This window comes from Solanum lycopersicum, chromosome 1 (assembly GCF_036512215.1).
Source record: "Solanum lycopersicum chromosome 1, SLM_r2.1".
Lineage (NCBI taxonomy): Eukaryota > Viridiplantae > Streptophyta > Magnoliopsida > Solanales > Solanaceae > Solanum > Solanum lycopersicum.
This window is the reverse complement of record NC_090800.1, coordinates 37,543,182-37,558,849: the sequence shown is the minus strand read 5'-3', so window position 1 is coordinate 37,558,849 and position 15,668 is coordinate 37,543,182. Positions and strand designations below refer to the sequence as shown.

Below are 15,668 nucleotides of genomic sequence, written 5' to 3'. Positions count from 1 at the left end.
AGGTCTCGCTTGAGAAAACCTAAGAACCACCACGAACAATAAAATAAAAAAAAATTGCCCTAGTTTTCACTGGGAAATTTTTTTGTGAGTTATTAGCAAATATAAATATAAAACATAAACTTCAGCTAGGAAGTGTTTATTTTAGGAGAAAATAAAACTAAAAATCTAGACTAGGAAGTGTTAATCCAATGAGAAAGTAATCTAATGCCATTATTCAGGAGGGTCCTGCTAGTCCCATTATCCAGGAGGGTCCTGCTAGTCACATTATTCAGGAGGGTCCTACTAATCCCACTATTCAGGAGGGTCATGGTAGTCCCATTATCCAGGAGGGTCCTATTTATCCCATTATAAAGGAGGGTCCTTCTAGTCCCATTATCCGGGAGGGTCCTGCTAGTCCCATTATTCAGGAGGGTCCAGCTAATCCCATTATCCAGCCAGGAGGGTCCTGCTAGTCCCATTATCCAGGAGGGTCCTGCTAGTCCCATTATCAAGGAGGGTCCTGCTAGATCCATTATCCAAGAGGGTCCTGCTAATCCCATTATCCAGGAGGGTCCTGGTAGTCGCATTATCCAGGAGAGTCCTGTTAATCCCGTTATCCAGGAGGGTCCTGCTAGTCCCATTATCCAGGTGGGTACTGCTAGTCCCATTATTCAGGAGGGTCCTGCTAGTCCTATTATCCAGGAGGGTCCTGCTAGTCCCATTATCCAGGAGGGTCCTTCTAATCCCATTATCCAGGAGGGTCCTTCTAATCCCATTATCCAGGAGGGTCCTGCTAATCCCAGTATCTAGGAGGGCCCTGCTAATAAAATTTTCAACAAACTAATAATAACAACGAAACATTGTGAATGCTATCTTTTTTATTTGGAAGTTCCTTCAAGGAGAAAATAATAATAATAATAATAATAATAATAAATAAAATATATTCCAACATTCAAGTAATTGATATTTTGATATATATTAGCCAACTTTCATATAATATTCCACAAGTCTTTATTGTAGGGTTTCCATTTCGCTCGCTGCAGACTAGGTTGAACATCTAGGTTCCTCGAATCTTCAATCTTGAAACAACTTGTGTCCCTGCTTCAACAAAGAAAATTTGTAAGTTTGAAAAGGTGGTGGTCGGTTTGTGGTTCCATCTTTCGACAAGGGCGGCTCAAACACTTATGACGATTTGGTTGTTTCCAACGGTCAATACTTCTTATTGATTGATAGTACTTTCATCCAAATTTGCTTATTTTGGGACCTAAATCTAGATTAACTCAGTAGCTTGATGCTTTGCCTAGTACTGTTTAGAGACTTGGTAGCGAGTCTTGAAATTCCTTCCTAGTTTTTTTTTGACCAAGACTCGACTCAAATACATACAAAATAAGTGACAAAAAAGTATAAGAAAATTACGAACTATATGAGAATAAAAGAAAAGATTCAATGAAGACTCTTTTTTTTTGTAAGAAGAAAAAAGAAAAACCTATCTGAGTGTGGGAGCTGAGTCTACTGATCATGCCATGCAATTTGAATTGATTTCCAGACTTGGCTATCCAGTCTATTCATCAACCATTATTGATTATTCAATCTTGATGTGGAATCCCAACTCTTAATGAAGCCATAAATAATTTGAACCCTTATAGACTTTGTGATATTCACGAAGGTCTTTACCGCTAAAACTCTATCATGTTAATTGCTCCAGCTCACATCTGCCTTATGGTGCATGTCATAAATTTCACCAATAAGACTCTTTGATTTTCAACTCCTTTTCGCCTTACGGTGCCCACTTAGGGTTTTCACCAATAAGATTCTCTCATTTTTATTTCTTTTTACTGAAATTTATCTAATGGCGCCCATTCGGGATTTATACCTACTACCCTTAACCGACTTACTCTCGACATAACAAGGGTTGATAAAAAGACTTTTTTTTTACTTTAGATTATGGGGTTTATTTTGAGCTTTGAGATGAGAAACCGAATGAATAAACAAACGAATTTTGCCCCAGTATACTACAATATGAATTTTTGGATTTGTATTTGGTTGAACCGAACCCAATATTAGGGCTGCCTACGTATCTTTTCGAAACAACAATCAGGTCAAACGTAGTTCAGGCGATTTGTTTTGTTTTGTTTGTTTGTTTGTTTGTTTTTTATTCTTTTTTTTGAAAATTCAAGGAAACAGCATAACCAAGAGATCCCATTGAATCAACCCTTGAAATGTCGAGCCCAAACATAAGGGTCTCTAATGTGGAAACTCAATCATATGTAACATCTTTTCACAGCATCAACATTGACGACCGTTTTTGTCACTTTGCCTTCTATATCTGCTAAGTAAAGAGCGCCATTGGGTAATACCCTTTTAACAACGAATGGTCCTCTCCAATTTGGAGAAAATTTACCTTTGGTTTCAGCATGATGTGGCAAAATGTGCTCAACACTAATTGACCGTCTTTAAAATGTCTGGCACGCACCTTTTTGTTATATGCCCGTGCCATTTTTTCTGATATAATTGTCCATGACATACTGATGTCAGACGCTTCTCATCAATCAAACTTAATTGCTCTAACCGAGTTTTGATTCACTCATCATCATCAATTTCAGCCTCCACAACAATTCGTAAAGATGGGATTTCAATCTCTGCATGTATAACTGCCTCAGTCCCGTATACCAGTGAATATGGGGTAGCACCCACTGACGTACAAACTGTAGTGCGATAACCCAACAAAGCAAAAGGCAACTTTTCATGCCATTGTCGAGAACTTTGCACCATCTTACGAAGTATCTTTTTTATATTTTTGTTAGCAGCTTCTACAGCCCCGTTTGCCTTTGGGCGATACGGAGTCGAATTTCGATGCTCAATCTTAAATTGGTAGCATACCTCTTGCATTAAGTGGCTGTTAAGATTTGCGCCATTATCGGTTATAATCACCTTTGGAATACCAAACCGACAGATGATATTGAAATGGATGAAATCCACCACGACCTTCTTCGTCACTGACCTGAAAGTTACTGCTTCCACCCACTTTGTAGACTAATCAATAGCCACCAAGATGAACCTGTGACCATTCGATGCTTTTGGTTCTATCGGTCCAATCACATCCATTCCCCATGCCACGAAAGGCCATGGAGCAGACATTGCATGCAACTTAGAAGGGGGAGAATGTATTAAATCACCATGTATTTTACATTCATGACATTTACGAACAAATCGTATTGAATCTCGCTCCATGGTGAGCCAATAATATCCTGCTCAAAGTATCATCTTGGCTAGAACATATCCATTCATATGAGGTCCACAAACTTCTGAGTGTACTTCAATCATGATTGTGGAAGCCTCTTGAGCATTTACACATCTTACAAGACCTAAATCGGGTGTCTTCTTGTACAGTATGCCTCCACTTAAGAAAAAACCCCTTGCTAGTTGTCGAATAGTTCTTTATTGATTACTGGTTACATCCGACGGACATTCTCCAGACTGAAGATATGTTTTGATATCATGAAACCAAGCTTACCATCAAATTCCTCCTCAATCATGTTGCAATAAGCATGTTGATCACGAATTTGTATGTATAAAGGGTCGATATGAGCGTCATCAGGGTGTTGGAGCATCGAAGATAAAGTGACCAATGCATCTGCAATCTCATTGTGCATTCTGGGAATGTGTCTAAACTTTATCAACACGAATCGTTGACAAAGACCTTGTAAACAATATTGATATGGTATGAGCTTTGGGTCTCGAGTTTACCATTCTCCTTGAATTTGATGAACTAGTAAGTCTGAGTCTCCTAACACTAACAATTCTTGGATGCCCATGTCAATAGCTAACCTCAGACGGAAAATGCATGCTTCATACTCAGACATATTATTAGTACAATAGAATCTATGTTGGGCTGATATAGGGTAATATTCCCTGGATTCAGACATAAGAACAACTCCTATTCCAACTCCTTTCCTGTTAGAGGCACCATCAAAGAATAACTTCCAACCTTGATCGATATCGTGAATAACTTCATTGATACAAGGTATCTCTTTATCTGGAAAATAAGTTTTAAGTGGTTCATATTCTTCATCAATAGGGTTCTCTGCCAAATGATCTGTCAATGCTTGAGCTTTCATTGCGGTCCGCGTTATATAGATAATGTCGAACTCTGTGAGCAATATTTTTCATTTCGCAAGCCTGCCTTTGGGCATGGGCTTTTGAAAAATATATTTCAACGGATCCATACGAGAGATGAGATAAGTAGTGTAAGATGAAAGATAATGTTTCAACTCCTGTGCTACCCAAGTTAGGGCACAACACGTTCTTTCAAGAAGGGTGTATTTCGCTTCGTAAACGGTAAACTTCTTGCAAAGGTAATAAATGGACCGCTCTTTCTTCCCAGTGTCATCATGCTAACCCAGTACACAAACAAAAGAATTATCCAGTACTGACATATACAATTCAAAGGTCTTCCCGGCTTGGGAGGAACTAACACAGGGGGATTGGATAGGTAGTTCTTAATTCTTTCAAAAGCTTCTCCACATTCTTCGGTCCACTCGACTGTAGCATTCTTTTTCAACAACTTAAAGATAGGCTCACAAGTTGTTGTGAGTTGAGCAATGAATCTGCTGATGTAGTTTAACCTTTCTAGAAGGCTCATAACCTCAGTTTTGTTCTTTGGAGGTGGCAATTCTTGAATTGCTTTTATTTTTGAAGGATCCAACTCGATACCTCTTCGACTGACTATAAACCCCAAAATCTTCCCCGATGGTACTCCAAATACACATTTTACAGGATTAAGCTTGAGATTATGCCTGCGGAGACTTTCGAAGAATCTTCTTAAGTCTTTCACATGATTTGATTGTTTTTTAGATTTAGTGATAACATCATCCACATAAACTTCGATTTCTCTATGCATCATATCGTGAAACATGGTTTTCATGGATCTCATATAAATTGCTCCTGCATTTTTTAATCTAAAAGGCATAACACAATAACAATATGTACCCCATGGAGTGATAAAAAATATTTTTTCTGCATCTTCATCATCCATAATAATCTGATGTTATCCCGCATAACAATCCACAAAAGATGCAACCTCATGTTTAGCACAATTATCCAATAAAATATGGATGTTAGGCAAAGGAAAATCATCTTTTGGACTTGCCTTATTCAAATCACGATAATCAACACACATTCAAACTTTGCCATCTTTCTTAGGGACGGGTACGATATTGGCTAACCAAGAAGGATATTGAGATACTTAAATGACTTTGGCCTCAAGTTGTTTTGTGATTTCCTCTTTAATTATTACACTCATGTCGGTTTTGAGTTTTCTCAACTTCTGCTTTATCGGAGCAAAATTAGGATCAATTGGCAACTTGTGAACAACCATGTCAGTGCTTAATCAAGGCATGTCATCATAAGATGACACAAAAACATCTTTGTAATCAAACAGGGCCTGGATTATATCGTCCTTTTGATGTAGAACATGTACACTTATCTTAGTCTCCTTAATAATTTCCTGATCCACCAAATTTATCGTCTCAGTTTTACTCATGTTTGGATTTGACTTATTTTCAAAATGATTGAAATCCCTCCTTACTTCTTCAAATACTCTGTCTTCATCATGTTCGATTTCTTGACTTCTTATTTCAATATTAGGTCAAAGATTAGATTGGATATTAAGATCTGGCGAAAAATTCTGCATGCATGTCATATCACTAGAATCAGCATAGAAAGAACTATATAAAAGAAAACGAACAAGTACATTAGACTGAAATAAAGATGCAATTAATCCTATTGAAAAGGGAAATAGAATGTTTGAAATAAAATGACAAGATAAAATCCGAATTACAATCCTTGAATGAATCGGACAACAAAAGAAAAACAAGATAGAATACCAAGACTCGTCTTTAACGGGGAGAGGGGTGGCCTCCCAATTGTTTAGATTGACATCAGGACCAATGAATTGCACATCTCTGTCGCTAGTGCCTTCTCCGAGTTCCACCATATCAATCTCGACAAATAAATCTTAAAAATAGTTGATCATTTCTTCGCTAACTTTCATCACTGGATCTAGAAAAGATGATTGATAAGATTCTGTTGCGCGGGCTTTGATGAAAGATTTGTAGATTGGTTGTATAGACTTGGTAAGTGACCATACATCTCTCTTCTGCTTCTTTTCCTTCATTTTGTCCTCGACTCTAGTTTGGTAGCCTAATCCAAAAGTACCGATGCTCTTTCGTAGACTCACAGGATATAAGCTCTTTCTTGCAAGAAGATTCCTTAGCATTTACCCGGCTCAAACCCATGTTTTAGAAATGCATTCACCACCATTACAGACGCGATGGGCATATTTGGTTTTGAAATGACACTCCCTTCGGGGACATGCTCAATAACCACTACCTCAGAAGCTTGATAAACTAGTGCCTCATTCTCATTATCCGCGTTGATAAAAGGGAAGGAAGAGTCTTTATAGATTGACAAATCCTCCTCACCATGAACAATTACCTCTTGTCAGTCGTATTCAAACTTAATTATTTGATGCAACGTTGAGGGGACTGCTTCCCCGCCCTATGCACCCATGGCCTCCCCAACAATAGATTGTACGACGCGTTGATATCCAACACTTGAAAATTTACAGCGAAATCCACAGGCCCTATGGTTAGTACGAGCTCAATCTCACCAATAACATTTGTTTTTGACCCATCAAAAGCTCTAACACATACATTGTTGGGTCGGACCCTTTCAGCACTAATATTTAATTTCTGTAGAGTTGATAAAGGACAAATATTTGCTCCAGAGCCTCCATAAATTATAACTCGAGTGACATATGAAAGCTCACACTTTACAGTGATATGTAGGCATTGGTTATGTCCTGTACCTTCTTTGGGTAGTTCATCATCTGAAAAGGTGATGTGGTTTACCTCAAATATTTTCCCAGCAATCTTCTCTAACTGACTCACTGTAACTTTACTAGGAACATGTGCTTCATTCAAAATTTTCATTACAGCCTTACGATGTTCATTAGAATGTATTAGCAAAGACAACGAAGAGATTTGGGCTGAAGTTTTTCTTAATTGTTCCACCACAGAGTAGTCTGATAGTTTCATCTTCCTTAGGAATTCCTCTGCCTCTCCTTCAGTGACCGGACTCTTTATTTGTATTTGGTCATTTTTAGTTTTCCTTAATTCCATCGGGACATAACATCTTCCTGAACGGGTTATTCCTCCTACTTCATCAATTTCTTTTCCCTTGTATGTCATGACAGTAGGCTCATAATTCCAAGGAACAGCTTTGGGGTTAGTCATTGGGAGCAGGGATACTGGCCTGATAATCATATGAGGAATATGGGCCCCTCGCACGATCAAGATAGGCTTGTTTGGCCCTTTTGGAACAAACGATTTTGCCTTACTCGGGCTTGCCCAAACATCTTCAAGGGCTCTTTTCACAGTTAAGATGGGTGTGTTTGATGGACTCAACTTTTCTAACACATTTTCCGCCCCTAAAGGCATCATTTTTGTTAAATCAACAATATTTGCTGACTTCTCAATGCCATTTCCAACCCTAAGGATTGGCTTATACGGAGATGCAAACTCTTCATGACCCTTCATCATTTCCAGCATGTTTGTTTCAGTATGCCTCGGCAATGGATTTTGATTGATGTTGGGTCCACTCGGACTTTCAACTATAATTCGATTAGAATCGATCAAATCCTGAATGGCCCTTTTCAAATACCAACATCTCTCTATGTTGTGCCCTGGGGCATTAGAACAATATGCGCAATGTTGAGAATAGTCCAAATTTCTTGGGGGAGGATTCGACATCTTTCTCTCAATAGGACTCAAAACATTCAACGTCCTTAATTTCTGGAACAAGCTAGCATACGACTCCCCAATAGGAGTGAACTCATCTTTGACGCCATTTCCCTTTTTGTATTGTGGTCTAGGGCGGAAAGGAATTCTAGCAGTATTTTGATGAACTTGTGGGAGTGGTGGTTGATTTTGTGGAGTTGGTGCACGCCATTGTGGATAAGAAGGGGGTGCAATTGGTTGTGCATTAAAAACATGATATGGAGTGTATGGGACAGAATATTATGGAGCTTGGGAAGGAAAATAGTATTGTGGGAATTACCTAGAACATGAGTCCTAGGCGCTGATACAATAGTGGCCACATCCTCCCTTCTCTTCTTCCCTCCAATATTTCCAGAACCATTTTGAAGCACTTGCGTTGTGGCTTTTAAGGCAGCTTGACTTACAATCTTCCCAGACTTGATGCCATTTTACCATTTCCCCTACCTTAATAACTTCAGAGAATGTCTTCCCTACGGTAGAAAGCAGATAGTGAAAGTAATCAGGTTTTTGCGCCTGGAGAATTCATCAATCATCTCTGACTCCTTCATCGGTAGTTTAACCCTAGCAGCTTGTTCCCTCCATCTGATAGCATATTCACGAAAATTTTCCGTGGTCTTATTCCTCATGTTGGCTAACGAGGAGCGATCTAGAACAATGTCAATATTATATTGGAATTGCTGTAAAAAACATCGAGCCAAATAATCCCATGTGTGTCAGTTGGTGATATCCTGATCTATGAACCATTCAGATGCAATCCCTACTAAGCTTTCCCCAAAATAGGCCATAAGTAACTCTTCTTTGCCCTCTGCACCCCTCAATTGGTTGCAATATCTCTTTAGATGAGCTATGGGGTCTCCGTGACCATCATATTTTTCAAACTTTGGAGTTTTAAAACCAGCAGGTAAATGGACGTGAGGAAATATACACAAGTCACTGAACGAGATGCCTTTGTGGCCTCCTAGTCCTTTCATATCTCTTATACTCTATTCCAAACTCTTCATTTTCTTAGTTATTTCTTCATGTTCCTCATTCTTGACCATCCTCTCAATTTCGACAGGGGAACTATATTGATGAATGTGGGGATGAGAGCTTGGAATTTTAATGGCCTCTTTAAGAGTATAACTCTGATCACGCCAAACTTTGGGCGGAGGATCGCTGTTGGATTTGGGCACCATCATTGGCTGCGGGATGCTGTTAGTCGGGTCAGTTGACACAAAGAGTGGATTACTTATCACATGCGTATTCGAAGGGCGCACCATAGAAGTTCCAGCGACATTGAATGTGTTAGCATAGGGGCTGAATCCAGGGGGATATATCGGATCGCTTGTCGACACCTGGATAGGTTGAGACATATTTGTATTAAAATAGTCTAGGATTGAAGATGGTGGAGGTTGTCCACTCATCCAAGCCTCGTACATCTCTTTCATTTGGTGTTTTAACACCCTTATCTCTTCTGTTGTCCCTATTTCTTGTGAAGTCATCTGGTTTTGGACCTCCTCATCAATGTCCGATTCATTTCCGTATTTGGGGGCCATTTTCTGTTTCCCTTTCGATCTTGTGTTGTAAGGATGTGATGTCAGTTTAACCACAAACCAACTACCTTTAAGCTAGTATGTCTCTCTCTCTTTCGCTCTCTATCTCTCTCTCTCTCTCTGAATAGAGTAACAAACTGATTAGTGTTAAGAAATTATGCACATTGTATCCACAAACATAATTCTACTTTGGAGGACCTTATGTTTCACCCCGGCTTACCTACGCATTCTTCTCTTCATTAGTTTGTTTAATATTTTATTATTATTATTTATTTATTTAATTATTTATTTATTTATTATCATTATGATTATCATTTTTAAGAGAAAAAATAAAGAAAAAAAAGAAAAGAAAAATAATAATAATAATAATTTGGATCGAACCCCCTGGGTTGCCTAGGTATCATGTTTGGCCCATGAATCAGATCTTGCGTAGTTCGAGAAAGATATTAATTATTCTTTTTTGCATGACACATACACATAAGGTGACCGAAAGAAAGTATTTTTCATTCATTTTCAAATATTTTAAACAATGATTTGCATAAAACAAACAAACAAAAAAAATAGAAGTACCTAGGACTTAGATAGACTCTAAATGAAATAAAATAACAAAACGAAAAAAAACTAAAAATAATAATGAAATGAAATAATCACTACTAAGAAAATAGACTCCAAGAGAAACTGAATCCTCGAATCTCAATCATCTCCAAGACCCTTATAAATCTTCGCCAACGCTTTCGGTAGATATGGAGCCAAAGCACGGGCCTGTTGGCCCAACCTCTCATCGTTCTGGTGTAAATATCTAGCATAAACATTGTTGAGTTCATCCCTGAGTTGTATTATTCGGTCTCTGGCTTCATCCATATTGTCATAACAATTCTGTAACCAGTGGTGAGCAGTATTGACTTCATGCGTCAAATTTTCCCTTTGTTCTTGGAGCTCTTCAATTTCAAGGTGGAGTGCATCTCGCTCGGCTATCCTTTGACCTCTCTCAATCTCACAGTCTGCCTGATAAGCACTGAAACACCTTGCTATTTCTCTTTCCCGTTCCATAGAGGCTTTAACTTGAGTTTGGAGCCTAGACTGTGCGCAGATAAGTTGGGCCTTTTCTTTCTTATACTCCTCTTCCTGTTGCTCCATAGCGCCTGTGGCAATGCCCAAGTCTTCTTGTAAGGTTAGAACGGTAGAGTGGTGTTTTCTAACTCTAACTTCAAATATTGCATCACGTTGGGCCAACTCATCTTTAGTGTTTTTCAGGTCATTACTTAGGATATCCAAAGTAGATTGATAGCTTCTTTCGACTTTGAGGCGAGCTTGCTTAATCTTAACTTCAATTTCTGCTTCTCGATCTACAGGTCCTTTTATTGACCCTTCTGGCATAACCTTAGGAAGGGGCTGATCATGAACCCAGTCTAAGTATGCTTGGTCCACCTCGCCTCTTGTGCGATCCTTCACCATATCGTGGGGACTTGAGAGTATGCATCCCCCCCCAAATCTTAAATATCTCTGATTGCCTTAAAGGTATCTTGGGATGAAAATCATACATGAATTCACGCATATCTTCATTAGGTGGTAGAAACTGGCATCGCCCAAGTTGTCGCATGACTCTAAGTGACATGTAAGGTTGGACACCGCGAAGACCCATTAGGACAATGAACGATCGAAAAGTAGACATCTATATCACCTCGGCCGATGGAAACCAATGATAATTCCACACAATCTTGTCAGCAGTCAGATTATTGAGGTGTTGCTTCCAAGCTTCAATACCCTTCGGAAAACTATGATCTTTGATTCTTTCTTTGTGGCCTCCAATATAATCATTCCATTCTATTTTAAAGTCCACTGCATAAGGGTGATGACGAATGTGTTCAATCATCCATAGTTGTAATAACATATTGCATCCCTCAAAGTAGTCTTTTTCATCTTTGCAAATAGTTAAAGCACGATAGATGTCTGCCAGAATCATTGGTACGAGGGTGATATTAGGCTTTTTCTCAAAAGCTGTAATGAATGCAGCTAAGCTCATGCTAATCTTTCCTCCCTTTTTTGGAAATACCATGATCCCCAAAAAAGCCACCACAAAGGCATCATAACTGTGTACTTCCCAGGTCAGACGACACCCATTATTACGGAGTTTCTTTCCATACACTTCGAATCCATCACTTTTGTCATATCTTTTGTACAAAAATTCTAACGGAACCCATCTATTATCGAGACAATCACCTATATCATTCTCATTTATATGCAGTTTTTCTAGAAACCTCCTCCCATTAATATGTTTTGGTATCATAGGCTTTTCTTTGTGAAGATGTTTACCCTTTCCAATGAAGGCCCCTATCTCCTCAAGGGTGGGGGTGAGTTCACAACCAGAAAAATGGATTACATTTCTTAACGGGTCCCGAAAATGCACAAGTGCTTCTATCAAATCCCGTCGTGGCTCAACATACAAAAGGCTTCGTAGAAATCTCAAGCGTTTGAACATCATTCCTCGTCCATGGTTTGTCATATTTTCATACCATGTCTTCAAGAGTGTCGGGGGCCTTATCCAATATCATGAATCGAGGTGATTGGTCCTCTCTTTGTCTCTTATCTCCCTTTCCTTATGGATTCATATTTTCCTATATTATGATAGTGACAAACTAGGGTTAATAAATATATATTTTTAAATAAGAATAACAGAAAAATCATACACACAAAAGAAAGTAATTTTTTTCATAATAAAATATATATATATATATATATATATTTAAAATAAGAATAACGTAAAAATCATACACACAAAAAATGTAAATTTTTTTTTATTTTTTAATAAAATAATCATACACATACACACATACGAAAAAACAATTTTTTTATTTTTATTTATTTTTTTTATTTTTTTAAAAAAATGGTTACTAAAGGAAGAAGGAGAAAAAAATATATATATATATAGCCCTTAAAATTTTTTCAAAATTAAAAATATTAGTATATTCGATTGTATTTTATTTTTGTTGATTAAATTTTCAATCTTTTTTTATATATATATATAAAAAACTTTGATGGTATGATAGATTTTTCTATTTCTAAAAGAAATATGAATTTTGATAGAAAAAATTGTGTTTAATAAAAGAATTACGTCAAAACTTTTATTTGATATATTTCGTTATAATTAATTTTTCATTATAATTCATTCATCTAAAGCCGATCAACATTTGTATAGTCTTCCCAATAATGCGTCAAATAACACAAATAATGTACATGATAGTCTCAAGTAGGGATACTTCTCCTAGACAGGCTCGACCCTTGCGTCGAGCTCCCCATTAATTCAACATTATGAATGATGTAGATAGATCGAATCCTATTAGGGATAGTCATTGTTGAGGCTTGTTTTACTAGATAAACAATCTAATAGGGAAGGTGTTTAGACTAGCCATAAAACGAGCAGACTACACGAGTCGAGAAGGGACATCTTACCAGTAGCAGGACTTTCTGGCCTCACTGTTAATCCTTCCCATCCTGAGACATGTTTTACTATAGAATCCTTCCCAGGAGCATTGCCGCATCTTTGGTATCTCATGGCTCGGGAGCATAATCGCATCTCCAAATAAAGTATCTCAGAAGACTCAGATGGATGCGCGAGGAAAGATAGTTATATTATAATTCACATATTATCAGAAGAGTAAATAAGCAAGCAAATAAGATATTATGTCATTAAACACAATATCCACAAATAGATGAGTATGTAAATACATAATAAAGTAATGTAGAAGTCCATTTTTACATGCTCGAATTCTAGGGTCCCCAGCGGAGTCGCCACAGATGTCACACCCCTTTTTCACGCGGTGGCATAAGGGTTTTTTCAATTTAAGTGACGTAATTAATTAGAAGATTATTTTAGTTTTTCAGAGTCGCCACTCGGAATTGAGTTACGGTGTTCCAAGTCACCTTTTATTTAATCCCTAATCAAAAGGAAATGACTCTTTGTTTGGTCTGCGAACCAGTTTGGGTAAGGAATTTTTTTGATTGAGGGGAAGGTATTAGGCATCTCTCGAGTCCCGTGGTTCTAGCACGGTCACTTTATGGACTTTTATGACTTAAACTAATTTTTGAATATTATATTATTAAGACAAATGTATTTACCCTCATTCTTTGATTTATATTAACATATTTAAAACAGTACTATTTTATAAACATGTGAAGTTTTTACACATTTTTATTAATTATTTGTTTATTTTTCATGCTTTCAACATTTTCCTGCTTCTTAATTTTTCTCATTTATTTTTTTTATTTGTTTTTTTAATTGTATTTTTGTTTCTCTCTTCTTTTCTCTTTTTGTACTAATTTTTAACTTTTTTTTTGTTTAACTTTCCTGATTTTATATTTTTGGTTTTTACATTGATTTTTCTTCTTTTTCTTTTCTTACCCTTTTTTTTTTTAAAAAAATAGTTGTGTTTTTTTTTATTGATCATACTAAAATATTTTATTATTTTTTAACACTATACTTTATTTCTTTTCAATTTTGCAGTATTTTTTTTAAATTTATTTTTCCCGTATATTTTCTCCATTCTTTTAATTATTTTTTCTATTATTCTTTTTCTGATTCAGATGTTCTTTCATCACTATTTCTTTTCTTCTTCTTTTATTCACGTATTCTACCTTTTTTCCTAATTTCATTTTATTGTTATTTTTTTTTTTTCATCTTTTTTTCTTTCAATTTATTATCCTCTCCTTATCCTAACAAGTTTATTATTATTATTTTTAATAGAATCTAAAAATAATAATGTAAGACAACACACATAATATAATATAAAATATAATTTAATACATTTCTAAACACAACCAAACAAGGAATTCATTCAAATTAGTAAGACATGAATATAAAAATTTGGATAACTATGCATAGTATCATCAGAATCATAATAACTATACATATTATCATTAAAAACTAAACATGAAAAATAAGAATAGACTTAGACAATAATTTTACTTAAGCATGAAATAAACTATGAGTTATTTAATATGAAATAAACTACGTTTATTATACCAATTTCACACAAAATATAACTATATAAGGGATCTAAGCAAAAAGTTGATATGAAATATTTGAACAAACTTCATATAAAAACATAACGGTTTGACCACATGTGAAATTTGACAACTTCAATATATTACAATCAACGCTTGTATAACATGATATTAAATTATTTTTAAAAAAAATAAATGGTACCTCTTGCGAAAATTCCACCAAAAGAAAACAATTCGAATAAGGAACCGCGAAAGTAAACCTCAACTTCAACTTTTGTTTTTGAGTCTGTCACGACCCAAATCGGGCCGCGACTGGCACCCACACTTACCCTCCTATGTGAGCGAACCGACCAATCTAAACCTTAACATTTCAATGTAATATCAACATAAAGTAATGCGGAAGACTTAAACTCATTAATAAACCAATTCAATACTATTATTTCCCAAAACCTGGAAGTCATCATCACAAGAACATCTATAATCAAATGACTAAACTAAGAGTATTCTAAAAAGCTAAAAATACATAAGAAGCTAGTCCATGCCGGAAGTTCAAGGCATCAAGACTTGAAGAAGAAGATCGAGTCCAAGCTAGAAGCATTAGCTCACCCTGAATTTCCGATGTAGTAAGACTGGCTTAAATTACTGTTGAGTCGAACATGACGGCACGTTTGCTGCACTCCACAAATAAACAAGAAGAAAACAATAAAAGTAGGGGTCAGTACAAAACACGGGTACTGAGTAGATATCATCGGCCAACTCAAAATAGAAAACAGTATGTATTAAGCAATATCATAAAATCAACTAATATCCTTAGCATGCAGCATTTACAGTTACCATAACCCTTGGTTACAACACCAAGCACATCAATGAGGACTCACACCTCCTCATCATACTCATTTGGGAATTCAGTTCATTAGATTGAATATATTAACATATTTCAAGATTCATTATCTTTATTCCCCTCGTGTCGGTACGTGACACTCCGCTCCTCAATATACTATCCTGGTGTCGGAACGTGACACTCCGATCCTCATTCTATCCTGGTACCGGAACGTGGCACCCGATCCATATTCTATCCTGGTGTCGGAACGTGACACCCGATCCTCATATACTATCCTGGTACCGGAACGTGGCACCCGATCCACATTCTATCCTGGTGTCGAAATGTGACACTCCGATCCTCATATTCTATCCTGGTACCGGAACGTGGCACCCGATCCATATTCTATCCTGGTGTCGGAACGTGACACTCCGATCCTCATATTCTATCCTGGTACCGGAACGTGGCACCCGATCCCCTAATCTCACCACTTTCGTT

At 36.9% G+C, this 15,668-nt stretch overlaps 1 protein-coding gene and 1 pseudogene across 1 annotated transcript in view; one reads left to right on the top strand and one right to left on the bottom strand.

Moving 5' to 3' along the window:
- LOC138341905 (uncharacterized) overlaps positions 1-789 on the top strand; it is a 34,490-nt gene extending 33,701 nt beyond the window's left edge. Inside the window, exons 2-4 of the mRNA XM_069294079.1 lie at positions 219-442; positions 507-627; positions 709-789. Of these exons, the coding sequence (XP_069150180.1) occupies positions 219-442; positions 507-627; positions 709-789 (426 nt within the window). The remainder of the gene's footprint in view (positions 1-218; positions 443-506; positions 628-708) is intronic.
- Positions 790-1,494: 705 nt separating this feature from the next.
- Positions 1,495-7,577, bottom strand: LOC138340828 (uncharacterized; annotated as a pseudogene).
- Positions 7,578-15,668: the final 8,091 nt, after the last annotated feature.